This window comes from Leopardus geoffroyi, chromosome E1 (assembly GCF_018350155.1).
Source record: "Leopardus geoffroyi isolate Oge1 chromosome E1, O.geoffroyi_Oge1_pat1.0, whole genome shotgun sequence".
In the NCBI taxonomy this organism is placed as follows: Eukaryota; Metazoa; Chordata; class Mammalia; order Carnivora; family Felidae; genus Leopardus; species Leopardus geoffroyi.
Genome location: NC_059330.1, coordinates 59,049,473 through 59,069,963, shown reverse-complemented (window position 1 = coordinate 59,069,963; position 20,491 = coordinate 59,049,473). Strand labels below are relative to the sequence as shown.

The 20,491-nt window shown below is 51.6% G+C and overlaps 1 protein-coding gene across 2 annotated transcripts in view; it reads right to left on the bottom strand.

Annotated features, from left to right (window-relative positions):
* The window catches only part of CCDC40 (coiled-coil domain containing 40), a 42,944-nt gene extending 22,476 nt beyond the window's left edge, over positions 1 to 20,468 (bottom strand). The window contains exons 1-9 of one of the 2 annotated variants that reach the window (XM_045489776.1): positions 20,356 to 20,468; positions 18,687 to 18,771; positions 17,807 to 18,256; positions 11,098 to 11,242; positions 9,398 to 9,573; positions 8,496 to 8,579; positions 8,191 to 8,410; positions 920 to 1,077; positions 605 to 727 (exon numbers count right to left, since the gene is read on the bottom strand). In XM_045489776.1, the coding sequence (XP_045345732.1) occupies positions 605 to 727; positions 920 to 1,077; positions 8,191 to 8,410; positions 8,496 to 8,579; positions 9,398 to 9,573; positions 11,098 to 11,242; positions 17,807 to 18,256; positions 18,687 to 18,771; positions 20,356 to 20,384 (1,470 nt within the window). In that variant the 5' untranslated portion in view covers positions 20,385 to 20,468. Of the gene's footprint in view, positions 1 to 604; positions 728 to 919; positions 1,078 to 8,190; positions 8,411 to 8,495; positions 8,580 to 9,397; positions 9,574 to 11,097; positions 11,243 to 17,806; positions 18,257 to 18,686; positions 18,772 to 19,686; positions 19,792 to 20,355 lie in introns of those variants that run through there. The other variant, XM_045489777.1, reaches the window with a different exon arrangement.
* Positions 20,469 to 20,491: the final 23 nt, after the last annotated feature.

The following is a 20,491-nucleotide window of genomic DNA, read 5'->3' as shown; positions in this document are numbered from 1 at the left end:
GCACCGACCGCTTTTCCTTACGGGCCCAGGCACGTCTGTCCACTTGTTCAAGCACTTTTTTTTCCCTCCAGTAAAGTGGTTTGTTTCCTTTCTGTTGTTCTTGTGCACATGAGTGCAGAGGGTGATTCACGGATTTAAAAAAAAAAAAAAAAAAAAAAAGACACAGGCGCCTGGGTGGCTCAGTCGGTTGAGCATCTGACTTCGGCTCAGGTCGTGATCTCACGTGGGTTCGAGCCCAGCGTCGGGCTCTGGGCTGACGGCTCGGAGCCTGGAGCCCGCTTCGGATTCTGTGTCTCCCTCTCTCTCTGCCCCTCCCCCGCTCATGCTCTGTCTCTCATTCCCCAAAATGAACGAATGTGAAAACAAATTAAAAAAAAAAAAAAGACACAGCAACGTTGGTGCCTAGTGTTGGCTTCTGAATGTGGTGCCCCACCGAGTCCCTCCCTCCCTCCCGCCACGGGTCAGCAGGATGCTGGGACGCTTAGGGAGACACAGGGCTGGGCAGGGAGCCTGCGGGCTAAGCGGGCACCGGCCCCGGGCGGGCGCCGTGCGGTGGGCGCTAAGTGGCTGCTTCCACAGCCGAGTGCTGGGGTGACGGTCCTACCTCGCTCACTGCTTTCCTGAGAGCCCGGGTGTCCTCGGCCTGGGCGCAGCTCTGGGCCTCCAACAGGGAGATTTGTTCTTCCAGCTGGTTGGCTTTGGTGGTGAGCTGGTCCACGTGCAGATCCTGGGAAACGACAGGCACCTCAGAGAGAATTCTCCAGAAGCCCCCGACCCAAGTCAGTGACTCCCCGCCCCCGCCCCGCCTCGCTTCCGGCCGGCCACAGCCTCCCAGGGCCACGGCATTCACGCAAGAGGCAGAGCTAAGGGCCTTTTGGAAAATCAAAGGTCTGGTCGCCGCGTGGAGTTTGCAAAGCACCTGCTGCTTCTTCTCCAACTCGGCCCGCGTCCGCTCCACGTCCGACTTCTTCACCACCCGCTTCATCACGAGGACGTCGTCACGCACGTCCTGGTCTAATTTTTGCAGGTAGAAAAGGTGCAGAGCCAGGCCCTCCAGCTCGGCCTGCAGAGCCGCCACTGAGGGAGGAAGAGGGGGAGGGCTGCTTGGGCACCGCGCACGCGCCGTCTGGGCCCGCAGCCCCGGAAGGGCCCCCTCCCGCTGTTGGGAACCGAGCCTGGGAACCTGCTTCGAAACCACGGAGACCTTCGGGGTGCCTGGGGGGCTCCGTCGGTTGAGCGTCCGACTTCGGCTCAGGTCACGATCTCGAGGTTCGTGAGCTCGAGCCCCGCGTCGGGCTCCGTGCTGACGGCTCGGAGCCTGGAGCCCGCTTGGGATTCTGTGTCTCCCCCTCTCTCTGCCCCTCCCCTGCTCGTGCTCTCTCAAAAATAAATAAACGTTAAAACAAAACAAAAAACAAAGACCCAGACTTACAGTCCAGTTGGAGAGACAAAACCACATGTGATCTGTATCCACGAATCACAACAAGCCGCCCGCTGCCCACCAAGTACTAGAGGCCCTCCCTGTGTCTAAGGATCTGCTGATAGTGTGTCAGGCTGTGAGGCCTCGTGTGAATTTTACAGAGTTTTGTTTCGTCTTGTTTTTTACTGCTTAGAGGTTGCCAGTCTTAAGTAGAGCCCTACACCCCAGGAGGAGGCCGGCCTAAGTGGGGCTCAGCTCTGCGGGAGCCCCCGGACTGCGATGGCTATGTTGGGGGCGCAGGCCGGAGCACCAAGGCTGTCCTCCACGGCCAGGCCCGGCCAGGCCGCACTTCCCACTCCCAAACCCCGAGGAATGGACGACTTTTAACTAAACTCACAGGAGCCTGATTTCTAAAGCCAGAACACCAGCTCATTTAGGCAGCTAACCCTCGATCAGCCCTAGTCTGCCCACTTGGATAGAACGTTCCGTTCTAAGGGGTGGATCCACGCCCAGGACTGATTTATAGATCCCACGGTGGCTGGGTGAGTAGCGAGTTATGGCAGGTGTCCTTCAAGGGTGTAGCTTAACCTTGGAAGACATTCTTTTGCATCCAAGAGGACTGTAAAAATTCCAGCGCTGGGGGATTCTGTGGCTCCTGTGTGGGTAGGGATGACGGGACGGGGGGGGGGGGGCGGGAGCGGGAGTAGGGAGGAAGCAGGAAGAGACAGAGGAGGTGTTGCAGAAGCGGGGTCACCAGGGCAGGCTGGGGCAGGGGGAGACTGCGCTTGGAGAGATGTCTTTACAGAGATCATTGACATACAACGAGGTCATACGAGTGGCCCTAACCCCTGATGGCTGGTGTCCTTATGGGGAGCAGAGATCAGGACACAGGTGCACGGAGGAATGACCAGGGGAGGACACGGGGAGAAGGAGGTGGCCACAAGCCTGGAGAGAGTCCTCGGGAGGACCCAGCACTGCCCACACCAGAAGATCTCCGACTTCCGGCCTCCGTGGCACTGGGTTACAGCCGCCCGAGCTGACCGATTCACCCTCGCCTGAAACATGAGACAGCGTGCGCGGAACCTTCCTTAAGAGCACGAGTCCAACTGTGCTTTACTTCTTAGCTGCCCGAGTTACTACAAGCCAGCATTTCCAATGCTCATTTAAATGTGCATTCTCGTGACATCGGTGGAGTTGAACCGAGTTTCACAGTCTTCATGGCCAGGTCTGTCCCTTCTCCAATTTGCCTGCTCATGTCCCCAGCCACACTGCTACTGGGATGTTGGTCGGCTTCTAAGAACTCGAGATGCATTAAAGGCCGGGTGGGCAGAACTTGAAAATGGCTCCCCTGGCCTTTGCCCTTGGGTGCGGTTCTTGCGATCGCATTGCGTTACCTATCGGAAGGGAAATGAGCGGGTGGGCCAGGCCTAAGCAGGTGAGCCCTTCAAAAGCAGCGAGTTGTGTCCAACTGGTGGCCAAAGAGGAAGTCGGGGTGGGGGTGGGGGATGTTTTCAGGATGAACGGGACCCAACGAGAGGGGAATTCTCCAAAGTTGGCTCACAGAGGGAAGGGGCCACATGGCGAGGGATGTGGGCGGCCTCCAGGAGCTGAAAGCCATCCGTGCTCACAGCCGGCGAGCAGCACCCCTCAGTCCTACAGCTGCCAGGAGCTGCATTCTGCCAACGACACGAATGAGCCTGGAGTCGGATTTTCCCGGGTCTTCCCGCCTGCACCAGGCCTCGGCCTCGTGATGGCCAAGCAGGGGGCCCGGCCAGCTGCGCCAGACCTCTGAGCTCCGGCGGCGTGCGCGCCCAGATCCGCGGGCTGGTTTTAAGCCCCGAAGTTGGTGAGAAGCTGTTTCTCAGCAGCGGAAAACTAACACAGAGGACATGGGTGTTGTCGCAGGTGCTCGAACGGGGTTTCTCCCCAGTTTGTGCTTGTCTTTCAACTCTGTCAACCCCTCTTGGTAAGTTTTAAGTTTCTGTGCAAGGAAAAGTGCTGAGCTCCTCCCCTCCGGCCTCAGCGCTCCACGTCACGCTTACGGAGGCCTGCCTCACCCCGAGATGGTGTTTAAAAACGATCCCACATATTCTCCTAATGCTTCTGTGATTTTCTTAAATATTTACTGCAGCTGACCTTGCTTTTTGTATAGGGTGAAATAGGTGCCTAGGTATTTATTTTCAGAGGACCAAGTGATCAAAACATACGCTAGGGGCTTAAAAACGCAATCTGTGCGTTTCTGTAATTTGCAGTAAATTAGCTAAATTCCCAGGCGCGTTTCCTGCCGTTCTGCTCCGCACCATCGATCTGTGTGCCCGCGTTTCCTTCCGCGCCATTCTGTGTTTATGGCTGTGGATTGACAGCGAGTGTCGATACCTGATGGGACAATTTTCCTTCATTATCTTTCCTTGTCAAAACGTTCTTGGGTATTCTTGCGCGTTTAGTCTCCCAAGTAAACTTGAAAATCAGTTCGTGGAGAATGGAGAGCTTTTTATGTCTTGATATGGAATAACCTCCAGCATACATTGATACGAGAAGAAAACAAGAGACAGAGCAGTGGGTATAACGTGTGCATACTTTCTTAAAAAACGTTATTTATTTATTTATTTTTGAGAGAGAGAGAGAGAGAGAGAGAGAGAGAGAGAGAGATCATGACCTGAGCCGAAGTCAGACGCTCAACTGACTTGAGCCACCCAGGTGCCCCGCACATACTTACTAAAAAAAAAAAAAAAAAAAAATCCTTGTAACTCACTTTGCTTTTAAACCCCAAAACAGCCTTAGAAAAACACACCAGGACCACTGACGCCAGGTGCCCCCGTGGAGGGGGAGAGGGCCCGGGGGAGGGGGGAGGCTGCAGGACTTCGTGTCCCAGAGCCCTTGAATTTTGAGTTATTACTTCTTGACAATAATCAAGGGTCACAGAAGTGACCCTTCTATATTGTGTGGCTTTCCTTCCAATGACACGGGAGAGCTTTGTTTATGGAAATCTGTTTTATGTCCTTCAGTGAAATTTTACTGGTTTTCTCTGGATAGGCTCACTCACTCCTTGTTAGATTTATTCTAAGTATTTTATGGTTGTTACCACCATTGTGGATAAGATTTAAAAAAAAATTAGTTGTTAATGGGATATTACGGGTATAGGAGAAAATGCTAGATCGGGCATTCAGCTAGTTTATGGATTTCTTACTGTTTCTATCACTGTGTGTGTGTGTGTGTGTGTGTGTGTGTGTGTTTTAATCAACAATCCGGAATCTTCTGGGTCAACAATCATATGATTGGTAGAGAATGAGAATTTCCCATCCCAAATCCACATCTCATTTGTTTTGCCTGCTGGAGCCTCTGAGGCAAGGCCCACGGGGCGCTGGCGGCTTCCAGCTCCTTCCCGACGGGAGCTGTAACTTCCCTGGTGTTGCCACTCAGTGTGGTTTTCTTGTTCGCTGTTGAAAATAGGTACAAAGGACTTTCCTTCTACCCTAGTTTAGGATGGCCGATGGGTTTGAACAAGAGCCCGTTCTGTACCCCCCCAGAAGGTTTTTCTTTCCCCTCTCCTTTATCTCACTAGTATAATGCATTAGATTAGTAGATTTCTTCACTTCAAATGAAACGAATTCCTTCTGAGTTCCAGAAGGAAGCCCTTCCTGACTGCGAGATATTTTTCTTTGAATTTGTGGCCGGATGCAATTTGCTACTATCGTACTTAGGTTTTCATACCTCGAAGGTGAGACTGCTTGGTACGTTTCTGTGTTTGTGGCTATCACGTTTGCAGTGGGGGTTATTCTGAGCTTTGTAAAGCGAGCCTGGGAAGATTCCCAAATTTCCCACCCTCTGGAGGGCTGGACAACATGGGAGGGTGTCCGTTCCTTTTGGGTTAGTAGGACTTTTCCATAACGTCTTTGGCGACAAACTGGTGATTTTAGGGAAAATAGATGTTTGATAACGTTTTCAGTTTCTTCGATGATGAGCTCAGTATGGTGCGTGGGCTTCTTGAAATAAAAAACAACGATGCCTCTGAATTGTCCTCATTCTCAGTGTCGCTAATTGTGTCACGCCCTTTCTGTTTGTTGAGCGCGTCAGAAGTTTATTCAATCGGTTGGTCATTTCAAAAACTAAGTATTTTGGGGGCACCTGGGTGGCTCAGTCGGTTGAGCATCTGACTTCAGCTCAGGTCATGATCTCGCAGTTTGTGAGTTCGAGCCCCGCGTCGGGCTCTGTGCTGGCGGCTCGGAGCCTGGAGCCTGCTTCCGATTCTGTGTCTCCCTCTCTCTCTGCCCCTCCTCTGCTCGTGCTCTGTCTCTCTCTGTCTCTCAAAAATGAATAAATGTTAAAAAAAAAAAAAAACCCAACTAAGTATTTTTATCTATCAGACCAGCTCATTTTTGTTAAACCAGTTCTGTCATTTTATTTTGTTAACTTCCCCTTCCTACTTCTTTTGGTTAATTTGCCCTTTTTAAGCCTCTGGAAGAAGAATGTTTTAATTTCGGTGTTGTTAACGAAAAGCTAAATGAAACGATGCAAGGTCACGGGTTTTATCCAAGGGCTTTCCCCTACAGCCACAAGTGTGATTCGTGGCTTCTTTGCCATCCGTGCCCCAAGTAGTCTGTGGTCTCTTGATGTGAGAGTGTGGACAGGACTCTTCTGGTCCCCTTCCCTTCCCTTCTGAGCATTGCTACCTTGTCGTTTACATTTGACATCTGTGATTCTCAGCCCTGACTGCACATCAGAATCACCTGGAAGCCTTTAAAAAAAAAAAAGAAAAAAAAAAAAAGACAAGAAACAAAAGGTCCTGGCCCTTCGTGGAGCTAACTACTTCGTCGGAGCTGTGGGCTGGGCTGGGTCCCGGTGGCTCTGAGTCCCCTGGGCTCCTGCAAGGGGCAGAGGGTCCTCCCCGCCTGCCGGAGCCTGCTTTTGTCCTGCCCGTAAGCCGATAGCATTTTTTCCTTTGCCTTTGGAATTGAAAAATGTCACCAGCTGTGTCCAGGCACGTTTATTGTTTCTTCCAGCTGTCCGGCCCTCTGTGAGTCTTCATATTTGAAGACATAGCTTTCCGGAACTCACGCAGATATTCTCCCCTGACGTTGTCGGTTAATGCCCCTGATCTCCTGGAATTTCTGTCTGATGGACGTTGACCGTCCCAGATCTAACAGCCGTGGCTTTTATTTCCTTCTCAAAACGTCCATCACTTTGCTTGGGGTTTTTGCTCTGAATTCGGGGAAGAATTCCTCAAACTGGCCTCTGAGTTTACAAGTTCAGTTTTTAGCGGTATTGACTTGTCTGTTTAGAGACTTTTATTTTGTTTTGGTTTTGGGTGATGGTTGTATTTTTTATTTCCAAGTAGCCTTTTCCCTCATCCTTTTTGCTCGTTTTACTGATGTGACGACCTCTAAGATCTCGGGCGGAGTACCCACTGGAACGTGCTCAGTCCTCTTCTGTTTTTGTTGTCGGCCCTGTGCCTGGGACGGGTCTGCCCCATCGGCAGGGCCGGGACCACCACCCGAATCCCCTCGTGTTCCGGAAGGAGAAACCGTAACGTTTCTGGAATCCCTACCTGGTTGGACAGCTTCCCTTCCTGTGTCCGGTGACCTCCAGGAAGGACACGAAGTCCAAGAGATTACTGTATCTCTCCGGAAGCCTGTCCACACCCTGAGCCTCCCCTGAGGGGTCCTGGCGTGGAGGGGGCGGGGGGCCCTACATTCTACCCCACCTGGGGGGTGCGACTCTTTATTGTTACAGCATGAATTTCGCCTTCTTCTCTTTTCGGTATTTCCTGTTAATTTGGTGGTGATCGGGGAGGGTGCTTGATAGTGGGCATTTACCCCGACTCTGTCAATCCAGAAACTTCTGCGTTTCTCAGGGTCTAAAACATTCCCCATTGCAATGATCATAGAGTTGAAGAAACTTGGAAACATGAAAAAGCCCCAGGCTGAACTAATCACAGCAGAGCGAGCGAGCGAGCGGCCGTTCAGGGGACCGACGACCTGGCCCTGAGCAGGGTGGGGGCGGGGTGGGGGCTGTTTTACTAGGAAACGCCCTATTGCCTCATCTGGTCCAAAGCCTCCCTGGGTTCTGCCCTGTCCCCTGGGCCATGGGCCCCGGCTTGTTCAAGCCCCTGGGCTCCAGACTGGGCCTCACCCATTCCTTCCCACTTGTTTAAAGCCTGCCAAGCCCCCACGACCCACGTGCCTCTTCAGCTTTGACCCTGTCCCCTTTCGCTGTTTGCTGCTTCACCTCATGAGGGGCCTTTGAAGACGCAGATGACTTCCCTCCCTAAAAAGCCTGGGAAGCCCCCTAGGATATGACCACATCTTGCTTTTTCTCCCTGCGATCCCAGGGAGCCTTTGGGGGGTGAGATGGTGTGTGGCACCTCCCCATGGGGACGTGACAGCACGCGGGGATGCCCCACTGGGTCATGACGGCACTCGGGGGACACCCTCGGGGTCGCGCAGGCGCACGGGGACGTGACAGCACGCGGGGATGCCCCACTGGGTCATGACGGCACTCGGGGACACCCTCGGGGTCGCGCAGGCGCACGGGGACGTGACAGCACGCGTGGACACCCTCGGGGTCGCGCAGGCGCACAGGGACGTGACAGCACGCGGGGATGCCCCACTGGGTCATGACAGCACTCGGGGACACCCTCGGGGTCGCGCAGGCGCACGGGGACGTGACAGCACGCGGGGATGCCCCACTGGGTCATGACGGCACTCGGGGACACCCTCGGGGTCGCGCAGGCGCACAGGGACGTGACAGCACGCGGGGACGCCCCGCCTTACGCTTCTTGCGCTCGCCGTTGGCGTTCTGGCAGGTCTGGGCGTAGAGCTGGCGCGCGGCCCGCAGCTCCTCCTCCTTCTGTCGCCTGGCGCAGGCTGCCATCGAGTGCCGGTCGTGGCTCTTCTCCAGCTGCATCTGCAGGCGGGCCAGGTGCTGCTGGACCCCGTACAGATGCACCCCCAGCTCCTGCCGCTGGACCCGGCTTTGCTTGGTGGCCGCGCCCTGCCGCAGAGAGAGGCGCTGCGTCAACGGACGGAGGCGCACAGGCTGGCGGGGTTGGGGGGGGGGGTGCTGGACAGATACGCACCAGCTCTTGAAGTTCCAGGTTCAGCTTCTCTATCTGTCGGTTGAGATAGTTCTTCAGGGCAGCCTGGAACCTTACCATCAGGGGCTAAAACGACAGAGAAGCCGGCCGGAGTCACTCTCCTGGCCTATGCAGGGCACAGCCTAGGTCGCCAGAGGTCTCCCTGGGGGCACAGAAAGGACTTCCACGCCGGGTGCTCCCCGCTTCTGCCCGGAGACCTACTCCGCCAGCCACAGAGTAAAGGCACTCATGGCCCTGTCCCAGGCACTGAAGGCTTGAGCGCATTATTTTGGGGGAATGCCTGGGTGAGCTGGGGTGGTGGTCCTGGAACCTCCCTCCCCCACTTCCCTGGAGATGAGAGGGGTGATGGACCTGGGTCGCCGGCGCTGAATGAGCACGGAGCCCCTTTTCCCAGAGCAACTGCCGATCCTCTCCGGGGTGGGGGGTGGGCACCGCGACTGTCCAAACGGGCTCGGCCGGTCAAGATCTGCCTTCCCCGCTCACCAGAGGGGGCGGCCAGGGAGCTCATAACCTGGTAGGTTTGCTCCAAGCGGTGGCTCTGAGTGGGGGTGACCGCGCCCCCACCCGACGTCCAGCAGTATCTGGAGACATTTCTGGCTGTCACGGCTAAGGGGCAGGGGTGCTATTGGCATCCAGCGCCTGGAGCCAGGGATGCTGTGTCCGACAGTCCCCCCCCCAACCCCGCCCCAGAGAGTGACCCGGTCCCAATGTCAGCCGTGCCAAGGTTGAGACTTGGCAAAACAGGAGAAGATGCCTCACAGAGCAGCGGCCCAAACCGTGCAGACAAACTGCCGAGAGGGTGAGGGGTGCGCGGGGCTGGGGTGGGGCGTGGGGAGCTCTCCGTGTGTGCAGGGCGCCAGCGGGGCCTGGGAGCATGTGCTTACGTGGTCTGGGTCCAGAACCACCAGAGGGGTTCTGTCTTCCTCCGCCTCGTCGCTGCCCTCGGACTCTGTTCCGTCTACAGTCTCCTCCTTGGGAGGGCTTAGCTGCTGGATCTGGTCCAGGAAGGCGGGCACGGCCTCTCCCTCGGGCTCGGCATCAGGCTCCTCGGGGGGGACACCTGGGGGGACAGCAAGCCCTGTTGAGGGGCTAGTATGGTGCTTAACGAGGCCACTTGCAGACGCCATCAGGCGAGGCTGATGTCCAACCGCGTGCAACACGGCGGAAAAGAGAGACAAACGTCCAGGGGGTTGGGGCTCAGAAGCACTGCTTACAGGGTCTTCTGTTCGTGAATCTTCTATGTGTCGATTTACATGATCCATAAAAAGGATCGCACTTTATTTATTTGTTTTTAGTTTTGAGAGCGTGCGCATGAAAGGATCACATTTTAAAGGTAATGTAGGGGCGCCTGGGTGGCTCAGCCCGTTAAGCATCTGACTCTTGATTTCGGCTCAGGTCATGATCTCACGATCTGTGAGCTCGAGCCCCGCGTTGGGCTCTGTGCTGACAACACAGAGCCTGCTTGGGATTCTGTCTCCCTCTCTGTCTGCCCCTGCCCTGCTTGCTCTCTATCTCTCACTCAAAAAAATTGTAAAGAAGGTAAAAATTTTAAAAAGGCAATGTATATTACCTTTAATATATTCCAAGAAGGAAATATGTTTTGTAGATACTTTTTTTTTTTTTTTAACGTTTATTTATTTTTGGGACAGAGAGAGACAGAGCATGAACGGGGGAGGGGCAGAGAGAGAGGCAGACACAGAATCGGAAACAGGCTCCAGGCTCTGAGCCATCAGCCCAGAGCCTGACGCGGGGCTCGAACTCCTGGACCGCGAGATCGTGACCTGGCCGAAGTCGGACGCTTAACCGACTGCGCCACCCAGGTGCCCCTTGTAGATACTTTTCTAGACACAGATAGGGAATATTTGGTGACAGTTGGCTCCTTACTGAGGGACTGCATTGTTTTGTTTTGTTTTTGATGGGAAACGGCTGAAAAGATTGACAAGAAATGAAATATCTGTGAGGCTCCACTTCCAGCTTCCCTATCCACCTGAGCCAGAGAGATCCTGTTCTGTTTTTAACTCGTTCAGATGTGAGCTATCTTTGGGCCACTTGCGGGGTGATACAGGGCTTTGTTAGCTGGACCATCCACGCACACGTACCGTAAGGAATAAGAAATACCCCGATTTGCTTTTCCCACGTCCACCACACTGGGATAGGGGACAGGGCGTGCCGAGCAAGCCTCTGAAACTCAGAAAACACATACACTGGAGGATTTTGTGGCCGAACCCCTTTGTGAGACCAGGAGGCAGCAGGAAGTGGCCGTCAGGGGCTGTGGTTTGGGACGTCATCGGATCTCAGTCACGGTTTGCTTCTGCCACTTACTCGGATAGGCCACTAAATGACTCTTAGGATCTTTGTAAAATGGGAGACTGGTTCCCACGTCATCAGGTTACTGTAAGGATTAAACGCGATGCGACAGAGTGAATAATACCTATTAATAACATTTTTGTCTTTAGGCTCAGAGCTGAACAAGAAATGAGGTAACAGGTGGCGAATGAGTGGCACCGCTCACGCCGAAGGGGATGTGAAGGGGCTTATCCCATGGGCGGGACGGGACGGGACGGCCCGGCGGGTGCCGTGGTACCTGGCTCCTGCGTGAAGGGTTCTTTCGTGCTCAAGAGCAGCTCGTCAGAGTCCAAGGACGTGATGCTACTTCCCTGGCTCAGTCGGAGATGGTGTCGTGTCCCCAGAGGGAAGACTTTTTGCTGGAGCTCCTCGTGCGAGGATTTCTAGAGCAAGAACAACCAAACCCAAATCAACGAGGGCTTCGTCAGGACTGAAGTTACTTGATTTTGACCTATTACATTGTTCAAAGTCCAACGTAATTGCTAAAACAAAGGAAAACCATTTGGATATAAAGGTTATTTGGCTTTTGCAAAATGGAAAACATCTACGCCCCCGACCCCAGGAATTCAAGAATGGTCTCTGCCGGTCTAGAACTGTAGCAAAGTGTAAATGCTGAGGTATGGACGTGTGTCACACGTGGGGTTCTTTACTTCCAGATGCTGATCTCCCCGAGGATGGTAAGCAACATTTCTGAGCCTCCTCTGTACAAAAGGCTGCTGGAAAACCTCAGCCCCAGGCAAGAGGGTTGCTTCCACTTTTTTCCAAACCATTCCACTTTAGGGACATCTTGATAAGAAAAAGTCTTCTCTTGGGGCGCCTGGGTGGCGCAGTCGGTTAAGCGTCTGACTTCAGCCAGGTCACGATCTCGCGGTCCGTGAGTTCGAGCCCTGCGTCAGGCTCTGGGCTGATGGCTCAGAGCCTGGAGCCTGTTTCCGATTCTGTCTCCCTCTCTCTCTGCCCCTCCCCCATTCATGCTCTGTCTCTCTCTGTCCCAAAAATAAATAAACGTTGAAAAAAAAAAAAAGAAAAAGTCTTCTCCCTATCAAACTCAACACCCAAAAAACAAATAATCCAGTGAAGAAATGGGCAAAAGACATGAACAGACACTTCTCCAAAGAAGACATCCAGATGGCCAACCGACACATGAAAAAATGCTCAACATCACTCATCATCAGGGAAATACAAATCAAAACCACAATGAGATACCACCTCACACCTGTCAGAATGGCTAACCTTAACAACTCCGGCAACAACAGATGTTGGCGAGGATGCGGAGAGAGAGGATCTCTTTTGCACTGCTGGTGGGAATGCAAACTGGTGCAGCCACTCTGGGAAACAGTAGGGAGGTTCCTCAAAAAACTAAAAATAGAACTACCCTACGACGCAGCAATTGCACTACTAGGCATTTATCCACGGGATACAGGTGTGCTGTTTCGAGGGGGCGCATGCACCCCAATGTTTATAGCAGCACTATTGACAATAGCCAAAGTATGGAAAGAGCCCAAATGTCCATCGATGGGTGAATGGATAAAGAAGATGTGGAATATTACTTGGCAATCAAAAAAAATGAAATCTGGCCATTTGCAACTACATGGATGGAACTAGAGGGTATTATACTAAGCGAAATTAGAGAAAGACAAATATCATATGACTTCACTCATATGCGGACTTTAAGATACAAAACAGATGAACATAAGGGAAGGGAAGCAAAAATAATATAAAAAGAGGAAGAGGGACAAAACATAAGAGACTCTTAAATATGGAGAACAAACTGAGGGTTACTGGAGGGGTGGTGGGAGGGGGGAGGGGCTAAATGGGGGAGGGGCACTAAGGAATCTACTCCTGAAACCATGGTCGCACTACATGCTAACTAACTTGGATGTAAATTAAAAAATAAATTAATTTTTAAAAAAAGAAAAGAAAACATCTTCTCTCGATAAAAATGCCTGCCTCCATTTTAGCTTTAAAAGATACTCTTGCAATTATATTACTGTTGATGATAATTATTGCTGCTGCTGAACTGGTGGGTATTGGTAACAACAATGACCCCGCACAACACCCCGTGAGGAGGTGATAGGAGTCACTTCTGTTATCTGGCGGTGGGAGGGGGGGTGGGGGGGTGGGGAGGAAGCAGCCTCACAGCAGCTAAAGACCTTGCCTCAAGTTCCCACAGTCGGCCAAGGGCAGGTGCAGACTTGGGACGCCTCAACCCCCAGCTCGTGCTCTTTCTAACACTTCCTCAGATGATGCCGATTCTAGAAACCACCCCTGAGGCGTCCAGAACCGTAATGACAGTAATGGGGGCCCAGAGTCAAAAGCCCACCTCTGCGGTGTCCAGAAAAGGCTTCTCCCCCTGAGAATTCAATGAGGCATCCAGAGGCCAATGCACTTGGCAGCTCCCTCCCCGCAATTCCTCTTCTTTCTAAAGACTGAGCACCAGACGGGAGGAAGGAAAATCAGGCTCCCTCTCAGGTTTGTCTCTGCCCTCCTGGCTGATCACACTTGGAAACTGTTTCCCTGTGCGTTTTCTAGAAACTAGACCCACGGACGCACACTGAGTTTACAGCTCACATCACCAAGTGGCCCATACTTCCCATCTTCTGGACATCTTACGAGGTGGAGACATTTGCTCTTCTGAGTTTAATTAGTGGGCATCAAACCATGTTATTCTCCAAAGCTATTAACTCTCTAGGGTTCATCAGGTGGGGCAGGATTTTTGCTTTGTGGTTCAGAACGGTGGCTTTGGATCGAGAGCAACCATCACAGCTGTGCGACTCTGGGCAGGGAAGTCTGTCCGCCCGTTCCCTCATCTGTACAGTAATCATAGTTCCTGCCCCACAGGGTTGTTGTCAGATTCACTGAGACAGCAACGTCAAGGGTGTAGGCGCGTCCAGCCCAGAGTCGAAGATAGAGGAATGTAACCCTGCTCCTTGCTTTCCTTCCAGAACAACTCAAACCTGAAGCCAGCAGGCGGGGCTGGCCTAATGTGGGGTGAGGAGGGCTGGTTCCAGAGACCGTCCCTGTGGGGGGTCATCACCGCACAGGTGACAGGCCTGGGCCTGGAGACAGGAGTCCCCACAGACGATAGCCTGGCACAGAGTCAGAGCCCAAACATCCTGGGGCCCGCCTGGGCAGGGTTGGCCCCACAGTGACGAGGGTGACTGGGGCGTCCCAGTGTGGGGTGCCGCAGTTCAGGTGGGGTGAGAAGGGTCCACTGGAGGGTGGAGAAATGCAGTGAGGGTTACACCTGGGGGGCTGATCAAATTAATAACTACATCAAGGAGAATGGAGGCTCGGCTTCCCATTGTTGGAAAAAGGACATGGGAATATGGAAAGGGAGGACATCAAGAGGAACCCACTCGGGGGTGAGTGGTGTTAGAGAAGGGTCAGTGTGAGCTGTGTGTGTGTGTGTGTGTGTGTGTGTGTGTGTGGCATGTGCATGTGTGGTGTGTATGATACTGAGAGATCCTGGGGACAGTGACATCCCAGTCAATGAGATTACCTGGCACCTGAATCTTGACTTCTAAATTCTGTTTTCCATGAAAAGAAACCAGGCTCCTGGAGAAATGTCTGATTCTAGGGCCAGGCAGTTCTGTGCCAGAGAATGAGAAAGTTCTCCAAGGATGACGGCAGTTAAAAAAAAGCATGATGTGGGTACGTCAGAAGGACACAAAGACCAACTTGAATGGGCTCTCATAGGCCAAATTGGGGACAATTTCTATTCAGTGTTGTACTGGAAGTTCTGGCCAGTGTAAGAAGGCAAGAAAAAGATATGAAGGGCATCTAGATTTGAAAGGAAGAAATTAAACTGCTTTTATTCACAAACAACATGATCATCCTTATGAAGCATTGTATGGATTCTACAAAAACAAAAAAGCTACTAGAACTAACAAGGGTGTTGGGGGCGCCTGGGTGGCTCAGTCAGTTAAGTGACAAATTCTCACTTTTGGCTCAGGTCATGATCTCACGGTTTGTGGGTCAGAGCCCCGCATCGGTCTGTCTCTGCGCTGGCAGAGCAGAGCCTGCTTGGGATTCTCTCTCTCCCCCTCTCTCTCTGCCCCTCACTAGCAGGGTGTTTAGCAATGTTGCTGGATATAAGATCAATATACAAAAATCAGTTGTGTTTCTATATACAATATAGCAACAAACGGAAGACATTTAAAATACCATCAAAAAATCCAAAATAGTGAGGGATAAATCTGATAAAAGATGGACCTGTACACACTGCTGAGAGAAATATGAACTCTTAGAAATATGGTGGTAATCTGTTGTGATTTTCTTTCTTCATTTGAAATACTCACTTTCCTATCTTAAACAAAAAGAGCGCTTTCCCACACAATTTTTCTTTTCTTTTCTTTTTATTTAATTAATTTATTTTGAGAGACAGAGAGAGTGAGCAGGGAAGGGACAGAGAGAGAGGGAGAGAGAGAACCCCAAGCAGGCTCCGCACTGTCAGTTTGAAGCCCAACGTGGGGCTTGAACTCACTAGCCGTGAGATCATGACCCGAGCTGAAACTAAGAGTTGGACACTTAACCAACTGAGCCACCCAGGCGCCCCCACACCCAATTTTTCTTACATGCAAAGGGGTAAACGGTAACTTCGCAGTGGAGAAGAATGGCCCTTTTTCATCAAGGGATCCACACCAACATCATCGGTAATGGGACAAACTATGACTGTGTGCCACCTGTTAGGACACAAGGAGGACACAGAATCCATCTGTGAACCCTTTCCATTGGATCATAACCCAGATTGCATCAAGAGGAAAACCAGGAATATCCAAACTGAGGGACATTTTAAAAGTGGCTGGCTGGTGATCTTTAAAAGTGTCAAGGCCATTAAAGTCAAGGAAAGATTAAGTCCTGACAGAAGGGACAGCTAAAAGCCACATGTGATTTGAAACGTACTTCTGTTATAAAAGACATCATTTGGACACTTGGTGAATGAGGCCTGAGGATTATCTGGTAACGTGATGAAATTTCCTGATTTTGATAGTTATATTTTGGTTGTTCGTGGGAGGCACGCACAGAAGCACTTGGAGGCAATGGGGCATCAGATCGTCACCTTACTCTCCGAGGTTAAAAAAATAAAAAGTTCTTCTAATAATACTTCAATTTTCCTTTTTTCTGTCTTTCTTTTGTTTTTTAAGCAGCTCAACGCCTAGTGTGGAGCCCGACATGGGGCTTGAACTCCTGACTCTGAGGTCAAGACTTGAGCTGAGATCAAGAGTCGGACGCCTAACTGACTGAGCCACCCAGATGCCCCCATGATTCAATTTTTCTATAATCCCATGCTTGTTCAAAAATTTAAAAAAGAGGGGCGTCTGGGTGGTTCAGTCGGTTAAGGGGCCAACTTCGGCTCAGGTCATGATCTCACGGTTCGTGGGTTCGAGCCCTGCGTCAGGCCCTGTGCCGACAGCTCAGAGCCTGGAGCCTGCTTCAGATTCGGTCTCTCCCTCTTCCACTGCCCTTCCCCCCTTGTGCTCTCTCTCTCCCTCTCTTTCTCTCTCTTTCAAAGATAATCATTGGGGCGCCTGGGTGGCGCAGTCGGTTAAGCGTCCGACTTCAGCCAGGTCACGATCTCGCGGTCCGTGAGTTCGAGCCCCGCGTCGGGCTCTGGGCTGATGGCTCAGAGCCTGGAGCCTGTTTCTGATTCTGTGTCTCCCTCTCTCTCTGCCCCTCCCCCGTTCATGCTCTGTCTCTCTCTGTCCCAAAAATAAATAAACGTTGAAAAAAAAAAAAATTTTAAAAAAAAAAGATAATCATTAACAAATCAGGAGACTATAGATGCTGGAGAGGATGTGGAGAAACGGGAACCCTCTTGCACTGTTGGTGGGAATGCAGACTGGTGCAGCCACTTTGGAAAACAGTGTGGAGGTTCCTCAAAAAATTAAAAATAGATCTACCCTATGACCCGCCAATAGCACTGCTAGGAATTTACCCAAGGGATACAGGAGTGCTGATGCATAGGGGCACTTGTACCCCAAGGTATAATTATAGCAGCACTTTCAACAATAGCCAAAGTATGGAAAGAGCCTAAATGTCCATCAACTGATGAATGGATAAAGAAATTGTGGTTTATATACACAATGGAATACTACGTGGCAATGAGAAAGAATGAAGTATGGCCTTTTGTTGCAACGTGGATGGAACTGGAGAGTGTGATGCTAAGTGAAATAAGCCATACAGAGAAAGACAGATACCATATGTTTCCACTCTTAAGTGGATCCTGAGAAACTTAACAGAAGACCGTGGGGGAGGGGAAGGAAAAAAAAAGTTGGAGAGGGGGGGAGCCAAACCAAAAGAGACTCTTAAAAACTGAGAACAAACTAAGGGTTGATGGGAGGTGGGAGGGAGGGGAAAGTGGGCGATGGGTATTGAAGAGGGCACCTGTTGGGATGAGCACTGGGTGTTGTATGGAAACCAATTTGACAATAAATTTCATATTAAAAAAATAAAAAGAAATAAAGAGAAGAAAAGAAAATTAAAAGACAGTAACTATTGTCATTATAATCATTATGACCTAGAATTGCCCTGTCCAATATGGTAGCCACTAGCAACAGGTGGCTATACCAATTTAATTAGAATCCTAATTAAAAACTCAGTCCCTCCATCTCTGAAGCCACATGTGACTGATGGCTACCATGTTGGACAGCAAAGATAAGGAGCATTTCTATCATCATGAAAAGTTTCACTGGACAGTGCCGTTCTGGAGACCAGAATCCTGGATGCCCTTACGTGAAATGTTCCCAACCTAGGGTTGGCGAACACCAAAGAAAGGTCCAGAAACTCTTGGCATTCAACAGCGGGTCCTGAGACCTCAGTTTGCTAAGAAATTTCTAACAGGAATTGTGATGTGTTTTTATAACGTGCCCCGAGTTCTTCACCCAGGGTGACAGACCACAGAGGCAATAAAACACTTTCATAAAACAGACCTCAGGGCCACTCACCGACGTGCTAGTCTGGGGTCCGGAAGCATCCCGGTCTATTTGCTCGGATAAGCCCAAGGCTTGCAGGGATGGCTGTGCAGAGGTGTCCCCTGGTTCTGCGGATTCTGACGGACCGGGGGCTCCTCTGTCTTCGGGAACAGCTTCCCCGCCCACATGTTCGTACGGGTACGTGGGGCCCGCTTCCTCTCTGGGCATCTGCGCAGGACTTTTGTATAAAGAAGCCAGATCCGTAGAACTGACTTTCCCTTCGGGTGATGTGCCTTCCATATCGGATTCGAACTCTCCTTCAGATTCAAATTTCTCTTCTGTCTCCACTTCTTCAACACTTCCGACTTCTCCCTCCATCTCGGTTTCTCCTTCAGTTGTGACTTTCTCATCGTCTTCAGAAAGCTTTGCGGCTTCGACAGCCTCGTCATCGTTCTGGTCACTGCTCCTCTCTGTTGGTGGGATCTATAGATGCGTGGCAGGGGGAAAAAAATCAGGAAACACAGTATAAGGCGCCCTGTGAAGTTTTACTCTTCATTGTGTAATTATGCGGACGGGAAAATCGCATCTGTACACGTCTGAGTGTCACTGAGAGAATACGCTCCACGCTTTATCTGTTCTCTCCAGTGTTTGTGATTTTTGCGTCCTTTGCTATAGAAACCGAATTCCGAAAACCTCAGGGTGATCTGAATAGGAGACGGGGGTGGGGGGCATCCTGACTAGCCACCGACACTCAAGAATGGGAAGGAAGGAAAACGAGTTTCTCTGTGATGGGATTGAGTCTGTTCTAGTGCAAGGTACAAGATCACTGTATGGTCTTCTTGAACAGCTCTTAACTCTTTAATTCCGTGACTACAAGCCCAGCACACACAGCCCACCCCACAGGGAACCTTACCCTGTCGCCTTCAACACTCTGGTCCCCGCCTTCATTATTCTGGCCCTTCTCTCCTTCAGCAGTTGATTCGCCTTCTGGCTCAGACCTGGGTGCAGATATACAGTCTAAGTTTCCAATAACAGCGTTCTTTTTCTTAGCATTTATGACCTCCCAGTGTCTGTATATATTCTTATTTACTTGTTCATTATCTGCCTTCCCTCTAGGCTGTTGGCCATGACTTTGTTATGTTTGTCACCAACCCCAGCACTAGATCATGCCTGTTACATGGAGGGAGGGAGTGCCACAAAAGAGTCGCTGTACAAATGAATGAAAAATAATTACGGAAACATCAAAGGAACAGCATAAGTAGATTACAACAGAAAAGTCACCCTGAATATATATATATGTGTGTGTGTGTGTGTGTGTGTGTGTGTGTGTGTGTGTGTGTCTGGGACAAAACCGGGGAAAAGAAATACAAATAAAAGAATGTTGCATAGAAGGGACAAATTCAGAGACCCTTGGTTAGTTTCTCCATGATTTCCATAGTACAAGAATGTCATGACTTACATTCTTTTTTTTTTTTTTTGGGGGGGGGAGAGCACAAAGGGAGAAGGGCGGAGAGAGGGGGACAGAGGATCTGAACTTCAGCAGGCTCTGCACCGACAGCAGTGAGCCTGATGTGGGGCTGGAACCCACGAAACCACGGGATCCGAGCTGAAGTCAGATGCTCAACTCACGGAGCCACCCAGGTGCCCTATCATTTACATTCCTAAAATTATGTCTTCTAGTGAAAAATACAAGCTTATTTTTTAAAAAAGTCAGACTAATCCAGAAGTGTGTGACACAGTGAAAATCCTCTGTGACTCTCCCTCCCCTTCTCAAGAAAACCACTAGTAATAGAAGAGATTTAAGGGTATATTCTTCCAAATACATTTCTATGCATTTAATCGCGCGCGCGCGCACACACACACACACACACACACACACACACACACACACTTAGAGATCACACTCTACATACTGTTTTCCATTTAGTCTTTTCATTTTCTGTAACTTGGAATTCTTTCCATATCAGTACATATAGATCGACTTTTTTTTTTAATGAAACACTACAGAAGCATCAAAAGTAAAAGGTCAAATTCTTTAAAATAGTTTCTGTCCTTTTAAATAAAGCTTGAGAGCACAGAGGCTGGTGGCAGGTTCTTTACGTGGCTACTGTCTACCAGTGTGCGGAGGACGGTCACCCAGGGGCTTCCAGGCCACAGCGACCCTGACCCTTGCCCTCCCCCGCCCCCCCCCCCCCCCCCCGGCCTGGCGAGGGGGAGGCGTCCGCCCTTCCAGGACGGAGGGGCGGGGCGGCCCAGGCCCACAGAGACCCCCGCTCCCAGGCCTCTCAGCCGGCACAGCCAAGCATAGTGTTGCCATGGTTACTGCGGGGCTAGCAGGTACGGGGGTTCAGGGAGCGGAGCGGCCGGAGCGAGGGGGACGCTGACAAAGGGACTGGAGACGGGAAGGGGCGCGGAGGCTTGGGGGTGGCGGGGTTGGGGGGGAAGCGGGAAAGCTCAACGGAGCGGGGATGGGAGGGGCGCAGGTGCGGGGAAGGGGGCGTGAGGGGAAGGGACGCCCCGGAGGCTACGCCAAGGGGGAGGCGTGGGGGCGCTGCGAGACCCGCGACCCTCGCCCCGCTTACCCGCCGGCCGGGCCACCCGGCTCCGCCATCTCCCGTTGCTAGGCGACGCCGTCAACATCCGGCGGGCGGGGACCACGCGCGGGGCTGGCGCTGGCTGCGCGGCGGCGCGGCCTTTGTGCCACCGAGGCGCGCTAGA